This window comes from Chamaea fasciata, unplaced genomic scaffold, assembly GCF_029207755.1.
Source record: "Chamaea fasciata isolate MVZ Bird 193981 ecotype frontalis unplaced genomic scaffold, bChaFas1.0.hap1 SCAF_1, whole genome shotgun sequence".
Classification (NCBI taxonomy): domain Eukaryota; kingdom Metazoa; phylum Chordata; class Aves; order Passeriformes; family Sylviidae; genus Chamaea; species Chamaea fasciata.
In genome coordinates, this window is record NW_027094086.1 from 65,597,618 (window position 1) to 65,616,543 (window position 18,926).

Sequence of the window (18,926 nt, forward strand, 5' to 3'; positions counted from 1 at the left end):
ATTTGTGTTTCAGACTGGATGAATAAAATTTTAAGGAATTTCACCACTTTCATATGTTTTGGGATTTTTTACTTGAATTTATCACATAATCTTTTGTGCAACTTATATTTAAATGCACCTCCATCCTCATTTTATGCCTTGTCTAGCAAGGGAATATCCTGTTGTGTAAAACATACAAACTTTATGATACACATTGGAAAACAGAGTTCATAGACTCTAAATGCTGACGTGTATCTTGGAATTCCACAGATCAGAATGCCAGCTGCTTGGAGAGATTTCTGAGCAGTAACATGTATGCTTTGATTCAATTTTCTTTGCTCTGCTCCATTCACTGAAGCTGATGTCTCTCAGGTGTTTGTTACATTTTCTGTTTATATTAGTAGGAGTTTTATAAAGTTAATTCAGAGAAAGTCGATCAAGTGACAAAGGTAAAAAAGGTGACTGAATTGAAGCTATTCCTCAGCCTCAGAAAGGACTCATCTTGCACATTGCAAAACTGTAGTAGATTCACAACCTAGCATGGGTACCAGAACCTGTGTTAGATTGTGTTCACAAAAGGTAGTTTAGAGCCAATGAGGTGCCTTCAAGACATCAAAGAATGTGTAGCACAGACATGCCTCCAGAGACTAGTTTGCTTTTCATAGTTTGGCTCATTGGAAAACATTCGATTTCTTCTGGTTTGGGCTACCTTTGTGGGGTACAGAGATTACAGCCTTATGTGCATAAGACCCATGGAAATGTGTGTTGTTTCTTGCTGTTTTCTGTTTCTGTTGTTAATAACAAGCAAGGAGCAAAGCTGTTTGCTAAGGTTTCCCTGTTGAATACTGTGACCCTTAATTTGGATGCCCACTATTTAAGTAGATTATCTTAACTGCAACATATTCTGTCTGCTCTAAATATTTTGTAAACTGAAAACCCTCATAGTTTGCAAATAAAACTGGCCTCTCTGAAGGACAGTGTAATTTTAATTATATGCAGGCTTGATCCTGATCCCACTGAGAGACCAGACTGGCCACTCTGTTTGGAGCCAGGCAAATTGGCTTCTTAAGAATACATTTCACTTCAGCACTGAAAAGAGTCTCTTGTGGGCAAAATGATTCAAGTTAAAGTTTATTGTCCTGTTTGGCAAAATTTGTCTACTTCTATTCAAATCCGATGTCACAGTAGAACTTATGGTGAGGAAAACCAAAATATATCACACAGCAATCAAAGAGAAAAATCAGAAAATAAATGGATATTTTTCTCTTTTTTTATTTTTCAGAATATTGCAACACTTTCACACTACTGCTGAGGATTACACCGTCATTTTCACATCTGGATGCACAGCTGCACTTAAACTGATAGCAGAATCATTCCCTTGGATACCTGAAGGCACAAAGCAACCCAGCAGTCGATTTTGTTACCTAACTGACAGCCACACATCTGTGGTTGGTATGAGGGGCATAACTGCTCAAATGAATGTCTTGTCAGTTCCCATAAAACCAAAGGAAATTTTGTTAGCAAAAAGCAGGTTACCAGCTGAAGAACAAAACTGCACAACACCTCATCTATTCTCTTACCCAGCACAGAGCAATTTTTCTGGTACCAAATATCCACTTTCATGGATACAGAACATAAAATCTGGAAAACTCTGCCCCATCAAAATACCAGGGAAGTGGTTTGTTCTACTAGATGCAGCCTCGTACGTGAGCAGTTCTCCATTAGATCTGGGAGTTCACCAAGCTGACTTTATCCCTATCTCATTCTATAAAATCTTTGGATTCCCAACTGGTTTAGGAGCATTATTGGTAAACAACAGGATTGCTCCCCTCTTGAGGAAAACCTATTTCGGAGGTGGAACTGCAGCTGCCTACCTTGCAGGAGAGGATTTTTATTTCCCAAGGAAATCCATAGCAGAAAGGTAAGGCTTTGTTTAGCAAAACAGGATTTTTTGCTGATACTGTTCGCATCAGACAAATGTCTCAGCATTGGCGTATGCACTAAGTTGTGATGCATGTGTTTTTTATGCAGTTGGAGGATAGGTATTTCACATCTAACTCAATTTGTCTTATTGTTCTTTTTTTCCTATCTAAAGAACATCATCTGAAATAACTACCTTCCTTTCCTAATCTAGTTTGCCAAGACTGCTAAAAATATAAGGCTTCATTCAGTGACGTGAAGATTAATCCATGCATTTTTAAATTTGTATTTAAGGTGCCTCAGTGGAAACTTGATTTGTTTTAGAAACGCTGCACCCAAAGCAGCCAGAGCAAGGTTGATCACACAGTGTAACTACCCTCAGTGAAATTGCAAAGTTAGGTCTATGTATTTCACTAGAAATGTGCAATGCTTTGCCCTCAAGACAAGCTTTATCAGAATAATGAGTTTAGTAAAATATACTACCTGCAACAAGTGCTTGAGGTGCTTTTATTCCTTGACTTAGGTTCTGAAGTAGCTCTGAAGCTCTCCTACAGAAAATAGAGGACACCTAAAGGAGGTCAAACATACATATATAAGAAAATGCGGGGCAATTAGGTAAGCTTCACCAGTTCCTGAACACACTGAAGTGCCACTCTTAGTGATGCTTGGTCTCTCTCTCCCTCCGCTTCACGTCAGCAACAAGTTACATACTGCAATAAAGGGTCTTTCTTCCTGTCTCACATCTGCACAAAGGAAGTGCTGGAGATCAGCATTTCATCACAGGACCGTAGAACAGTTTGGGTTGTGAGGAACCTTAAAGATTGTCTAGTTTCATTCCCCCTGCTGTGGGCCCAGACACCTTCCACTAGATCAGATAACTCAGAGGCCCATCCAGCCTGGCCTTGAACACCTGCAGGGATGAGGCATTGAGGAACTTCCTGGGAAGCCTTTTCCAGTGCCTCACCAGCCTCACATTAAAAAAGTTCTTCCTCATATCTAATCTAAACCTTCCCCCTTTCCGTTTGAATTTCCCTTTGTCCTGTCAAAATATACCCTTGTAAATAGTCTTTCTCCAGTTGTCCCCAGGGCTGATGTCAGTTCATTCTCCACCCAGCCTATATTTGCATTTGGGATTTCCCTGACCCATTTTACTTGGCATTGTTGAGATTTATGATGTTCACACAGGTCCACCTCTCGAGCCTGCCAAGGGCCCTCTCTGGCATCCCTTCCCTCCAGTGTGTCAACTGCACCACACAGCTTGGTGACATTGGCAAACTTGCTGAGGCTGTACTCAATTCCACTGCCTGTGTTGCTGACAAAGATGTTGAACCGTGTCAGTCCCAATATCAGCCCCTGAGGAATACCTCCTGTCACTGGTCTCCCCTTGGACATCGAGCCACTGGTGGCAGCTCTTTGGATGTCATCATCCAGCCAATCCGTCCACTCATCCACTGGGTGGTCCATTTGTCAAACCCATGCCTGTTCAGTTTAGGAGCAACAGTGTCATGCAAGACAGTATTGAGTGCTTCCCACAAGTCCAGGTAGATTATGTCACTAGCTTGTCTCTTATCCACCAATGCTGTAGCTCCATTGTAATAGGCCACCAGATGTGTTGGACATGGTTTGCCCTTAGTGAAACTATGTTGGCTGGCAGAAATCACCTTCTTATTTAACATGTGCCTTAGCATGATTTCCAGGATGATTGCTCCGTGTTCTGACTGGGCACCAAGGTGCAACTAATCGACATGTAGTTCCTCAGGTCTTCCTTTCCTCCCTTTTTAAAAGTAGGGGGTACCAGTCAGTGGGAACTTCACCTAACTGCCATGACTTCTCAAATACAATGGAAAGTGGCTTAGCCACTTTATCCACCAGTTCCCTCACAACCCACAGATGCGTCTCATCAGATCCCATGGACTTGGTCACCTTCAGGTTCCTTGGATAGTCTCAAATCTGTTCTTTTCCTACAGTGGTTCATTCCTCATTCTTCCAGTTCTTGCCCTTCCATTCTGTGACTTGGGCAGTGTGGCTGGAGCACTTTCTGGTCAAGACAGAGGCAAAAAAGTCATTGAATACTTCAGCCTTCTGCACATCCTGGGTAACCAGATGTCCTGATCCCTTCTGGAGAGAGCCCACATTTTTCCTAGTCTTCGTTTTACTACCGATGTACAGTTTTTCCTGTTTATTTGATGTCCCTGTCCAGATTTAACTCTCTCAAGGCTCTATCTTTCCTAGCCTGATGCCTAGTGGCTCTGTGTTCCTCCCATACTACCTGTTTTTGCTTCCAACCCCATTCAGACTTGCTTTCTGTGTTTTGGTTTGTTTAGAGGCTCCTTGTAATCCATGCAGGCCTCCTGGCATTTTTGCCTGACTTCCTCTTTATTAAGATGCATCATTTCTAAGCTTGTAATAGATGACCCTTGAATCTTAACCAGCTCTCTTGCCTCACTCTTCCTTCCAGGGCTTTATCCCATAGTATTCTAACAAATGTGAAATACATATATATATATATATATATGTGTATATATATATATATGTATATATGTATATATATAAAATTATAGACCTTGGGAAAGGCTAGAGGTAAAAAGGGGAAATGGTATAAAATTCCTTTCAATTGTTTATGGATGTGTATTCAGAAGCACGATGTCCTGCATCTCCCATGTTGTGAATGTCTGACTTTTCACTGTATGCAAAATGATGCTTCATGCATTTCCACCTCTTCTGGGTGTGTGCTCTGAATGCTGCTGGGGAGGGTTCTGGTTCTGGTTCTGGACTGGCAAATGCAGAGGCTGGCTGCATTCACCTGGCTCTTGCCATAGGAGACCATGCATTATTTCTGAATTGGATATTGGTACCATGTATGTCCGGTTAATCTTTTAATATAGAAATAAAAAGAACAGGGAAACATTGTCATTCAGACCTCTGTTTCTGATTTTTCAAACCAAAAAGGCTTTGAAGTGCAACTCTCACTGAAATTCAGGACGACAGGGCATAGAAATCACGGGATCCCAGGGTGCTCCTGCATCATCTGTGAGCCAAGGATAAAACTCCCTTTAATTTCACCTGGCCAGTCTCTAGTTTTCAAGGAGCTTTTCTAGAGGTAATTGTTACATGACTCCTGAGATTCCATAGCAGATAAAAATATCTGAAATGTGTTTTAGATCTCTGTTCTGCTTTTATACTTTCTTTAATTAAGAAGAGAAAGGTATATGGGAATCTGGAGGGGTACTCTATTTCTGGTATCTTTTTCAAGAGTTTTCAGAAGTTGACTAATTATAAACCTTTCAGGTATCTGAGTCTCCCACTGTTTCAAGGCCTTTTTTTTACTGAGTTCAGAAGAAGGGCCTGCTTTAACCCTCTTCCACTACAGAGTTAGAAACAAAGGAAATTGACTTCTAAGGCTGGGTACACAATGTGTAATCTTGGTATGAGGGATTAAAACTAAAATAATCAAAACTGACAGCTGGATACTAGTTCCCATTAAACACCAAAGTGTCATGCAGACAGTCTAAGTCATTGTTCATAGGTCAATATTTACACTTGGCCTCATCTGATCCTTTGGTTGTTATTTGAAAAGCCAATATTTAAAAGTTCGTGTTTAGAGCATTACTGGTGTGGTCTGTAATTTCTCATGAACTATGGAGACTTAAAAGTTCTTCCTGGAGAGGCTTGAAGTTTTCAAAAATAGGTCAGGAATGTGGACAACTTTCTTGAAGAGTGAAAACAACATGCTGCATTGACATTCTCAATCAATGTGATGCAAGCTGTATAATTCTTTTTTTTTTTTTTTCCCCCTCAGCTTCTGTGAGTTTTGCTTTGTTATGTTTTTGAAGTGTTTTCCCAATAATAAATCACAGGCGGAGCAGTTAGGAACAGAACTACTACACTTTAAATGAAATGCCAGGTCACCATGGCCAGAGTTAATACAATTACCTTATCTGTAGTTTCCATTTCTTTGCCAGTGGCTGAAACACCTGGGTTATTATTTGTCGCATGAACAGCAGCTCTATTCAGATTTTATCCCTGTCATATTGCAGGGAACCTCCGTTCCTTGTAGGCATCCAAACCCAACTGGCAAAGGCCCTGAATAACCTGCTCCAGCTGGACATGCTTTATGCCGGAGGTTGGAATTAAGATTCCCGGGGTCCTTTCCAACCTCTGTGCTTCTGTGATTGATTTTGTGCACCTCTCCCAGGCTCCATCTGCATTATCTCTTCAGACGTGTCTTTGTAATTTCAAAAGGTTTTATTTTTAATTTTCTTCTTTTTTAAAAAAATGCTTCTTTACAGTGTGGGATTAGTATTCAGCTTGAATACACTGAAACATGTCATTTCATGTGGTAATTCATAAGGAAACTTGAACTCTAGCAAATGTCATTGGAAAAGGGGATTTGAATATATGTATCTGAGAACCACCAGCAGAAGGTATTCCCCATTCACACATAATCCAAGAGCCGTGTACTAAGAAAATAGCTTTTTCGGAGTCAAGGTGAAACTTAAGTGGAAACATGTAATGAGATAGTTTATCCATCTTTCCTTCCCAGGGCTGTCAAAATGGTTGCCATTTTTCTTAATAGATACAGCTTTTGCTAGTGTTTCTTTTACTTTATTTTGTTGTTCCTGCTATATAAATTAATGTACTGCAGTCTCTTTTACATTTCTTTAATACCCTTAAATCACTTCCACATTTTCCCATTTCATGTCAGTAGCCAGTCTTCCCATCTCAAATTTTAAAATCATGTTTATTGTATTTTCACCCTTGTATGAAACAGCTTGACAAATTACTATTATCATTCACAAATCTAGCCTCATTTCCCTTTTTTTTTTTCCTGCACAGCATGAGATAATAAAATAATATGATTATGGATAGCAAGAATTCAGCGATAAAATATTCATCATCTGCCCTATTTTTCTTTTGTATCTGGGAGTGCTATTCAGAATCTGATCATCCTGGAATTTATGACTAAGGGAAAAGGAGTTGTTGTGTTATCTGTAAATTGGGTATCTGCTGTTGTATGTTTTTCATTTCCAAATGCATTTTCAAAAGATTTGGAAATCCAGAAGACATGACTTTGTCCCTGATGAGTTTTAGTGACTCTTGCATCTACTGCTTGAATAATTTGACAATCCCTAAGCAGCACCCACACTTTTGTAGCCTATTACACATTGCAGTTAGCCACAGCAGGTTTCTTTATTCTTGATGCTGTGGCTAGAGGTCCCTGGGACAAGTCTGCACATGCCTATGCAGCATGTACTGACATGGTTTGGGGTCTCAGTTGCATTCTGAGTTTGTGTGTGCTGAGGGGAAGGGAAGGAGGCAAGTAATGGAAAATAGAGGTAGAAAGCTAAGGATGAAAACTAGGATCCAAGGAGCTGGAGCTGAGACAAAATCCTGAGGCTGGGTGGTGGGTATGCAGCAGCTTGAGAATCTTTTGGCAAAGAAACCTGATCTGCTTGAAGCAATCTCTTTAGCGTGATTGTTTCTGTCAACATAGAAAGAAAGAATATACTGACAGGTGCTGGCTTATTCCATAGAAGCTCTTCAGAGTGCTGAGAAATCACCTAGGGCCTGGACTGACTGTGCTGAGAAGAGCATAGTCTTTCTGTGCAAGCTCACCTTGTAGTCTGGCATATGCGCATTGGCTTCACACATGAGGAGTCTGGCCATCTGCCTATGATTACTTTAATGTGGTAAGTGGACTTAAGTATCACCCTGTTAAAAAACACATTCTGTTGAAGCATTTTGCTATGCTGCTTTCTGGCATTTTCATGATGTTTAGAAAACTCCAAACAGGGCCATTTATGGGAGAATTTCTAAATCTGTAAATTTCCTGAACAAGCACCCTTTAAAAAAGCAGTGATGGATTTCAGATTAGATAATGGGGAAGTGACAGGGGTCTTCATCTCATTTCTAATGGGTGTTTGCACCATGGGAATGGCTTCTGCACCTGGCAGACCTGTTTGCAGCCACTGACAGGGACTTGTAAGCCTGGACAGGGAACAAGACCAAGCCTCTTCCTTTCAGTTCCCAGTGCCATCCTGTCTTGCAGAGATGAGAGGTCAAAGGTCATTGAAAAAAAAACTGTGTAGGACTCTCACTCAGCTGTTCCATATGTCTGAAAAGCCAAGTCCTTTCATTTAACTGATAGAACTTAATCCTGACAACTTTTAGTACTGTGTTTCAGAACTAGAGCTTTGGAAAAATAAAAGGGTAAGTGTAAGAAGGTTCAAGTAACCAGTTTCTCTTTCCCTTCTCTGCTGAAGTGTTCAGTATCTGCTGGCAAGCTTCGTGCAGTCTGTTTTGCTACTTCTCAGGACATCTGAGGTGGCAGTTGACATTTGCTGTGTTTTTCTGCCAGCCATTATTGCAGCCATCCAAATTCTTCAGTATTTGATGCAAAGGAATTTTGCTCATTTTTTTTGTTCTAAGTCCCACCATTAAGAAGGCATTAGTGTGTCATTTTGCAGTCTAATCCTCCAGGTGATTTTTTTTTTTTTCAATACTGAAGTGTTTCATTCCCCAGCTTAGTCAGAACAACCCGAAAATTGTACATCAGTGACCTAAATGGTATCCTGAGGGGACTACTTTTGATCTTCATTCACCATGGGATTCACCTTAAATTGCTGAATCTGGGATAAACTGAAAGCAGTGCATCTGATAAATTCTTGTAGAGCACAACCAGACACTTGAAAACATGTTTGTTAACTTAGATTAGTGGGTAGTCACCCAAACAGAAGCAATAAAATAGGTAAAACTTTGAAGAGGCAATACAGTTGGCAGAGATGGCTTCTGTTAGTCAGCCAGATCCACCTCTATTCATTTGCACACTCCTGGAGAGTCCAAATACCAGGATGCAATTTACACTACAGAAATAAATACAGAAGGAGGTGTTTTCCTCAGGCAGGGAAGGTAGTGGATCTTGCACAGTTTTTGTTCAGTGTAATGAAATCAATTAAACCCAGAAATACTAAGGATTTTTTAATTGTACCATGGATTCTCTTACTTGGAAGTAGGCTGATCCAACTAATCATGTTTCCTCTTTTGTTTTGCAATGCCACTGAAAGTCAGTAGAGATTATGGGCCCAGTGTAGCCACATCCCTAATGTAGGAGAAGGGAATACAGGTGGCCTTGCCCCAGATAAGATATCTGTGTTAATTACCCTGTACAGCCTCAACCCTGATGAGTCACAGCTATAGCAAATAAAGATGAATGTGATAAAAAGGGGTGGGTTAGCTGGCAGGGAAGAATCATGAATGAGGAGGAACCTTGAGGAAGGAGAGGATCATGAAGAAGAAGGGTCCTGGGGAGAGAGAATCTGTGTCGTGAGGTCAGTCTGGGTCCACAGTTAGAGCCTGTTGTTGGAACCTGCAGCCATAGTCTAGCTAGGTAAAAGCCTGCATTCAGAGTCTGCAAATCAATACTTGCACTCATAATTTAGCAGGAAATAACCAGCAGTCAGAGGCTGCAAGGGAAACCTACAGTAGGAGCTTGCTGCAGCCAGAGTGGGTGAATAGTTGGAGTCAGGATGGCTGAGCTGTAAAGAGGAGTAAATCAGGATCCTTTTCATGCTGTGATAAAAAAGAAATCTGTGTCTTGGCTCACTTCTGCCCTTTAGCAAGAGGGCTGCTGCAACAGCCCACCAAAGAGAGGCACATGTAAATCACATCTAGCATCAATCTGTATTGTTGGGAAACTCCATCCCACTATATGACTGGAACCAAATTACTGATTTATGAAATAACCCTTATAAACTGCTAGAAAGCTGCAGCACATTCATTTAAAAAAATGTGGAGCTCATTGTAAAATGCATTTTTCTTAAAATATAAATGTTTTGACATGATAGCAAGGAATAAGGGAATTCTGGTTTATACCAGGATTTGTTTTTGCCTTTGATCAAATACCGTAAAAATTTTTCTTGAACCAGGACATATCTTTTGCAGTCATTGTGGCTAGCAAAGTGACATAACATAGTTTTACCCCATGGCGTTCTTGTGCTCATACTTAGAATCAAACCTTTTCTCTAATACTTCTCTAAAAGGCTTTGTGAATTTCTAGCACCAGCTATTATGACTTTACAGAATTGGTTTTCTGCTGATAATTTTATGGCACATTTTTATTATGTTATGTAGACTTTATATTTATTATTAATTAACCTGTTTGATATACAAGGAAAAATAATGGTAACTTGTTTGGCATAGAAATCACATTTTTTTCTTCATCATTTATACTGTGTACTTAAAATGTTGTGATATTGGATATAAAAGGATGAGACCGGCTTTTTGACCCAGATGGTATTTACAATATACAAGTTCTATTGAATTAATGTTAAGGGATTGATTTACTTCAAAGTGCAGGAATTAAAGCATTTTCTCTCTGTTTTTACCTCAGGCAGTTCTTAGTAACAGGAATTGCTGTAAATACTCCATGGTATAGTATATAATTAGTATAATGTTCTTTATTTGACTCCTGAAGTCTCAGAGACAAAAGCATAAGCTAAGGCAGACATATGGAAGAGCTGTAACTACTATCAGGGGGTCAATTTAGATATTTAACATTATTTTAACCTAGTTTTTTATGTGCTCTGAATCCTCTGGTGTGTGTGTGTGCTTAAATACTTTCCAAAGTGATGCTGAAATTGTTCTGAGTTGGCTGCTGGCACAGATTTTCTGTTTTGGTGAGTAAACGAGTCCAAACTGCAGGTTCCTGGTGTGCATGGCTGCTGTGCCACCCAGTCCTTCTGCTAGCTGGGTGGACTTTGCACTGCAGAATAGGACACCCAGGTCCACACGTGGATTCAAGACTCATACAAGTGCAGGCTCACAGCTGTGAAGATGTAGTTTACTTTCCCATGTGTGGATGAGAGCTGAATGCCCCATGGCTCTCAGTGTTCAGGCAGAGCAAAGTAACCAAGACTGTGAGCCCCACACCAATCCGTTTGCTAGGGCTGATGGTAGCTGGTGCCTTTGCAAGTGCAGCTCCATGACAAGCCGGGGTACCTCTCCAGAGACACATACACGAGAAGCAAGGTTGTCTGGCTGCACAAACCCTGCAATTGGAATCCTCTTGGTTTCAACCATTTTGTCACTTTTCTGTTGAAACCTTTCCTGTTGAAACAACTGAGACTTAGGAGACAGTACTGTGTTGGGTTTTAAAAAGAGTAATGCACAGCAGTGAAAATTGTGGGAAGGGGAATCTGTTCTGCAATTCAGAAAAGGACTGAAGTATGTGTATTTCACTCAGGTTCTGGTTAAGAAACTTCCCAAACTTTAGCAGGGATGTCAGCTTGTACTTTAAGTCGAATAAGTTTATCCTAATTTCATTGGTGTATTTCTGTATGGATCCATTTGGAAGCAAATTTTTTAGGAAATACTTAAATTCTGCTTTCTCACAGTAGTTCCTGTCCCCATACTACCTGTGTGGATTATTATTCTTTTTTATGGACAGTGAGGAGATGAAGGCATGGTAAAGTTCCTGGCAATTCAAATCACTGGCTGAATGCCATCCAAATTTAATTTCTCCAAAATGGGATGCAACTAGGTAATTTCCTTTAACATTTTGTTCTTCATGTAAATAATCATTATACAGTGAAGTATACGCCTCTAATAGCAACTGCTGCTATGGTTATGTCAGGAAGTGCCTGACCATGAATGATGAAACATCTCCTCTACTATAATGTACTAATACATTGTACTGTCATGAATTGATGTTAATCATTCTTGCCTACTTTTATCTGCCTATTTCTTGCTGCCCAGCAAGAAGGGACTAAAAAATCAGTGGGTTTCAGCATGATTGCATGGATCCTTTGAGATCCATGAACTCACTGTAGAGGCTCCAGCAAATAAGACTGAGACACCTCCATGTGGCAATTGCAGATTTGATCTTTTGAAAGAGGTCTTTACCGTCACTGATTTTTTTTTTTTTTTCTCTAGTTTGGTGACTTCTTTCCACTCAGAATCATGCTTCTAAAATCTTTTTGGAATGGTGTTCTTAATCAGACTTTTACTTGTCAGTATCATCATAGATGTCTTATCATTTAAGGAAAGGATGTGTTTTTCCAGTCTAAATGACATCAGAATGCAAGAGAGCAAGCTGAAATGCCATAAAAGTTTGTCCGTTTATAGCAGAAGTCCTACAGAACTATCTTAAATTTAGTGATTCAGAGTATGTGGCTTCTAATTTGATACCCATATTATTTTATATTTTATTTATAGCTAAGCTAGAGGGAGTTTTTTTGTTTGTTTTTTTTTTTTGTTTTTTTTTTTTTTTTTTGTTTGTTTTTTTTTTTTAAAAAAAAAAAAGCCTAGTGTTAACTACCTTCCTAGTGGTAAAAAACAGATATTTAGAAAAAGAGTAGTTTACCTGTTTGGATGACACCACTCAACCTAGTATTTGAAGATTACAAATACAAGCACGGGTTTGGTCTAGGCTCTTTTTTGTCATCCTCTTACTAGTCTAATATATGCAAGAGTGCATCTGGCAGTTGTGCTCTTGGGAACCCGTGAAAGAAACATCTACAGGCTTCTCAAACAGATTTAATTTAGAAGAAAAAGGAAAATATTGATGCTCTTGAGAAAAAGGGGTTTTACAATCTTTCTTAACTTTCACATATAAGCAACGGTTTCCAAAAATGGAAATGCACAGATTTGATTAAACACTTGGCTGTCACATTTGTCTGTTCATGTTCAATTAAAAAATTCAGAGAGGGATTCTCTAGTATTATAATAATCTACTTTTTTAATATCTAGGCATTTATATTATCAAGTATCATCTGCTATGGCTTAATTACTGTGTCAAATGATTGTAACAGCTTTATTTTAGTGAATTTAATGATAAGAAGTTTTAGAATTACAGCAGGGAAAGTATGCTGAAAGGATTGCATCTTCTTTTTCATACTTTATGGCAGACATTTTGCCATTATGTTTTCAGGTTGTACTCTGAAGTGGTCCTTTTTTTTTTTCAATCGTTGCTGATGCCAACAGTCTTAAGTTCGGCAGTTTAGATTGCATGGATTTGTTCCATAATATTCACTGCTAAAAAGTGGTTTGTATGAATCTAACTCTTCTTATCACTCATTTTAGCTTTATATTAAAAGTGTCTTCATTGATCTTAAGTTAGCTACACTAATATATGACTAGTTTAAGTGGAGAAAATGGTGTGATGGTTTTGTCAATGACAGATCTAGCAAAGTCTGCCCTCTTAAGCAAATCAATGAATTGATGCCAAGTAACAGGAACCCAGTTAACCCTTCCTAGAAAAGAAAGTATATGTTTTTGATTTTTTCTGCTGTCAGTATATGAATGAAGACAACTGCTTTGAAGCCTTCATCAGTATTTAAAAAAGGTGTTCATTTCATACCATATTTTGGTCTTGGGTTTTCTGTATATACATTTTTCTGTTTTTTATCCTGATGGGTTAATTTAGAAGGGAAGTTTCAAAATAAATGGCCAGAATTGTTGTTAGCCCTAGATTATTTGACTTTATCTTAAGAAAGATAAAAGATAAACCTTGTATGAGCTCTTATCCAATTAAGCAAAGCATGTGTAGACATATAGGTAATCACAGAATATGCTGAGTCAGAAGTGACCTACAAGAATCATCAAGTCCGTCTCCTGGCCCTGTCACACCTGTCCTTGAGAGCATTTTCCAAATGCTTCTTGAACTCAGGCAGCCTTGGTGCTGTGACCACTTCCCTGAGGAGCCTGCTCCAGTGCCCAAACCCTTTCTGAGTGAAGAAACTTCCTGATGTACAACCTTAATCTCCCCTGACACAATTTCAGGCCATTCCCTCAGGTTCTGTCACTGGTAGCCACAGAGAAGAGATCAGTGCCTGCCCCTCCTCTTCCCCTCATGAGGAATTTGTAACTGTGATGCGATCTCCCCCTCAGTCTCCTCCAGGCTGAACAGACCAAGTGACCTCAGCTGCTCCTCATTTGGCTTCCCCTTCAAGCCCTTCACCATTTTTGTTACCCTCCTTTGGATGCTCTCTGACAGCTTAGTATCTTTTTTTATATTGTGGCACCCAAATCTGCACACAGAATTCAGTGTTAGGCTGCCCCAGTGCAGAGCAGAGCGGGACAATCCCCTCCCTTTTCCCCACTGGCAATGCTGTGCCTGATGCACCCAGGACATGCTTGTCGCTCCTGGCTGCCAGGGCACTGCTCAGATTGAGCTTGTCACTGACCAGGACCCCCAGGTCCTTTTCCATGGCACTGCTTCCCAGCGTCTCCTTCCCCAGTCTGTCTGTATGTAAATCCATGATTGCCCCATGTCCAGAATAGCACTTTCCTGGATTTTTGAACTTCATTCAGTTGGTGATTGCCCAATCTTCTCGTTTGCTGAGATCTCTCTGCAGGGCCTCTCTACCTTCATGGGAGTCAACAGCTCCTTCCAATTTTGTGTCATTTGTGAACTTGCATACTATCCCTTCCAGTCCTTCATCCAAGTAATTATAAAGATATTGAAGAGTACAGGTTCTAACACAGAGCCTTGCACAACCCATCCTTCACTGCCAAATACCAATATGTAGACCCCGAGTGATCTCTAATCACTTTAATGACAAACATTAGTAACATTTTTCTAGTAGATGTGACAGAAGTCTTCCAGAATAAGGTTTTAAACATCAGATACTTTAGTATGGCTCTTTTCTGGGGCTATATGTAGTGTCCTAGCAGGGTTGTGCTAAAAGCCTAGGAAGAGCCTTTGCAGGCTCATTGCATTCAAAAACATGACACAGTAAATGTGAATAGCATAAGCTCTCTGGGAGAAGAGTGATAGAACTGCCGTGTAGAGGCCTGTTGACCCAATTCAATATAACCTTTGGTTATATTCCTTATACCAAATTTAATCAATTTTAATCAAGTGAATAGATTTTTAAAAGTACATGGATCTCACTGATTCTCAATTTAAATATTTCTAGATTATTTTCCTAGGCAGATTGCTGCAGAATTGTTGATGAACAGAACGATCACCTCTCTAACTGTTCATAAGAATTACTTTCTTGGCATTTAATGTGATGTTTAAATTAGAACAAAAAGAATCAGGACCATGCACCTGATTTTTCTAAAGAATTTGTCATTTTATGCATATGAATATATATATATAAGGGCATACATAACCAGAAACTGTAGTAGACTCACCAGTAGACAAGTAACCATGGAAGAATTCCTCCCTCCAAACTTTGCATGTAAGTGTACATTCTACATGTAACAAATTTGTGCAGCTGTAACTCTTCCTGTTCTCTGATACCAACCGGTGGGATTTACAAGGAGTTTTACATACAGAAGTGCAAGGTGCAATTTTAAATTTTAGTGGAGACTAGATGCTGTGGTGTTGCTAAGCAAAACTTGGTGAGGGACATAGCATGCAAAATGTTTTAAACAATAAGATATAATAAAGCCTGTTTTACCTTAGTAACATGGCTGCATTTTCAAGAAGGTTGAGTTCCTGCGTCATTTTCTTGTTTGTATTCTTTATCCTGTGTTGTGTTATGTAAGTCCACAGGAGAGCACAGGTTAATAGTATGACTGAAACTGTTGCAAAATTTTACCTTCAGCCAAGAAGTCGTATGTGAAGACATAAGAATGTGTTCACCTTCTATAAAAAATGTTAATCAAATTGGACTATTCTTCTCTTGGTAAAGTAGAATGGTCTCTGAAATTGTTAGTGCGCCAGTTTGTAGCAGACATCCTAAAAATTTTCTGTAAATCCTTCTATTATGCAATAAAGTATATGAAGATTAATGACCACAGCATAAACACACCTGCAGTCTCCATTCATTTGAACTGTGCATAGGAATGTAGATATATTAATTTTGTGTTCCCTAAAAATTTCTCTAATATCTTCACACTATTAACATTATCACCAAATCCTGATGTGATACTATGCACACCTTAGTGGATGTGCACCTTTTAAGATGGACTATATGGAAATTTCAGAAATTCAGATTATTTGCCAAATCAAACTTAGAATATAACTGGGGTTAAAGTACAGCAAATATAGGGTTTATTTCAGTTTTCCACGTGCAAGAAAATGTAATACTTCTCTCATGCAGAGTGTATGGAATAAATTCTCATTTAATCTCCCTTCCTGTCTAATGAACACAAATGCTTGGCAATCAGAATTGTGAGTCAAAGATAAAGATTTCTTATCCTGGCCTGGTTTATTTAAATTATGATCAAAAGGTGTGAATGTGAATCTTGAAGCCATTTTGTAGTTAATGAAGCAGTAATAACAACCAAGGAGATCTACCTTCAGCTATTTAAATAGCTGCAGGAATGTTAGAAATTTATACAATCATAAGAATTCTCAGCAGAACATCTTATTTAAGTAAACTTTTCTTATCTCTGCTGCTTTCCCAAGCTAACGATTAATAATTCATTAATTTAACATTCCTCATTCTTTTTTCCTCAGGTACACAAAGAATTTATCAAGGAAAGCCCAACCATTATTACATATCATGAGAGGTTCATTCAGAGACTTTGTAAATCTGTAGTGGCATATCACAAATATTCACTATATTTATGTCTGCAAATTGCACCATCAACTCATTTTCCAGGTGCAAATGACATGTCTGGAAAGGAAAACTATATACAAACAAGCAAGGAGAGCATGCCACTAGTTTTTTCATGGAACTACTTGCCAAAGAAAGTTTAAGCCACAGGGATGGATACAGCATATTGCATGACAAATATTTCTTCCTACACCTTACCTTCAGAATTCATTCTTTTTCCAAGACTGCCAGAGAGCCAAGCCTAGCTAATACAAGGAGTAACAAAGAAGTGGGACCCTCTGTCTTGTGACAGGTTAATTTCCCAATTCCACGTGGTTCTGTAAGCTTTATCTTACATCTTTTGCCTTTGAATTCTGTCTGGCCAAACTGTGTCTGAGGCAGTGACCTGGTAAACAAGACTGATCACTGTGCACCATCAGAGGATGAGCAATAGCTATGATAGTCTCTTCCTAACTATTTCTAATCTTGCTGGATGATTTGCCCTGCCTTGCTGTTGGCATGTCTGTAGGCTTAACTGTACAGAAGGTAAAAACAGAAGCTAAGTCTCCTACTCACCTTTTCTCTGGGCTGTGCTGAGGTACCTATTGATTATAGCTACAGAATAAAGGTTTGAAAATGTCAGAAGAATTTGATGTTAAAGAAAGCATCTGCATACCAACTCTGTAAACTGGTACTGGCTTGATGCTTTTAGGGCTCTTTGTGATCCAGAAAGTCTGAGTGATGCTGCCCTGAAGAATAAATAATGTGAATCTTAACGATGTCTGTAATAATAGCTGATTAATCACTTCATTTCAAACTGCTTATTTTTCAGGCATACACTGCTATTTTTTAAGCATTAATAAGAGATCATTTAAACATTAATGCAGGATTGTTCTTATATCTGTTCAGTTTCTATTCTAAAGCTAAATACATGAAATATCTTCTAATACAAAATTTTCATTTAGTGAAGAGGGAAAACTCAAACACTGTACACATCTCTTTCCATTTCACAAGTGGAGGAGCAGGTTTTAAGCCTGCTTCTGTGGTCCAGGTAGTGCACAGTGCTGTAATCAGAAGTGTTCAGCCAAATTCTTGCCCCTGAGACCCCAAGGATGTGGGAGTTGTAGTCACAGTGTCTAAAATGCAAGTGAGTCAAGGCTCATGAGTTGGAGTAACCTTACTTATGGGACCAGCCACTACAGCTGGGGAATCTGTTTACCTCTTTTTATAAAACTTGCATTACAAGCTTATACACCATTAAATCAGCGTTTGCTGGTGCTCCACAGAAAATACAGACATCCAGAAGCTTCTCCTCTGTTCATTGTCCATGTCTCTCTAAGTCAAAACCAGAACTCTTGACAATGTTTTATTTCTAGGGAACAGCCTTATTGGAGGGGATGAACTCTGGTTCTTAAATTTGAAGGAAAGAACAGTATAACTTCATTTATACTGGAACACATAATTATCAATTGCAATAGAGACTTTATGGCTTTATATACCGCAGTGGTTTGATAACCCATGGTGATATAATTGCTATGTGCATTACTGATCTGCAGGAAAAAGGTAAAGCAATGACAGTACCGTTTTTTTCAGATTTCCACAGGAGAAAACATCTTTAGCCTCTATTTCAGTTTGCAGAAATAAAAGGAAAAATATCCTTTTAAACACTCTTTGCATGACTTAAGCTAAATTGCACAGTAAAAGAAAGACAGTCTCCTTTATAAGATACTGCTGAAATAACCCTAATCCTAAAAGGAAGAAAACTAGTTAGCAGTAGTATTTAGAGCTATGATTTTGGTTTTTTAAATTTTTTGTATACTTTGATTTTTAGACACCATCTAACATTCAAAGATGTACTTGGCTCTGCAACCTCAGGCAACTAAAAATCAGTGAGGCATGGTGTCTATCATGTTTTCTTTATTTGTTTAATGATGTATGTATCTACAGTCCCAATTAGATTTGGAAGCTGAGGTCCCTCCTGGGTCTTCTTGCAGTGTCTCAGCAGATCCAAGAAGACAGTGTTACCTTGTACTATTTCCAACACCCTGTCTTAATATTTTTATTTCAATTACTTCCCCAATTGCAGGAGAAATATAGTCAATAGAGTGATAAAACCCTGAATCCTTTTGATCCTGGATATTTGATTATCATTTAAAATGAGGATTTCTTGATGACTGAAAAGTTCAAAGTTTGTCTTCTCCCTTTCAGCATTGCCTTATAGCAGCATCCTGGGAGAATAAGACCTCCTAGGCATATATGAGATGCATCAGTAATAATCCTGTTTGCAGAAACCCTGCATGGGTAGAAAATGTCAACATTCAGACTAAGTGTGACTGTTTTTCAGGGTTTTTTTATAAATTGCATTTTTATGGTCTTCCTTGTAAGATTATTCTAAGGAACTGTTGACTCATTATTCTGTTCTCACACCATTGTTTTTCTGGTTTTGTTTTGCAATCCCCTGATTATACTTCACTCTTAAGAAAAGCTTTAGAGAACTCTCTGTATTTACAGTGTGAATTATGATTCTTCCAGTGTGAA

The 18,926-nt window shown here is 38.9% G+C and overlaps 1 protein-coding gene across 2 annotated transcripts in view; it reads left to right on the forward strand.

The window, feature by feature from the left end:
• Positions 1–18,926, forward strand: part of MOCOS (molybdenum cofactor sulfurase) — a 257,223-nt gene that overhangs the window by 129,889 nt on the left and 108,408 nt on the right. For both annotated transcript variants that reach the window (XM_066185278.1, XM_066185269.1), the window contains one exon: positions 1,262–1,900. In XM_066185278.1, the coding sequence (XP_066041375.1) occupies positions 1,262–1,900 (639 nt within the window). The remainder of the gene's footprint in view (positions 1–1,261; positions 1,901–18,926) is intronic.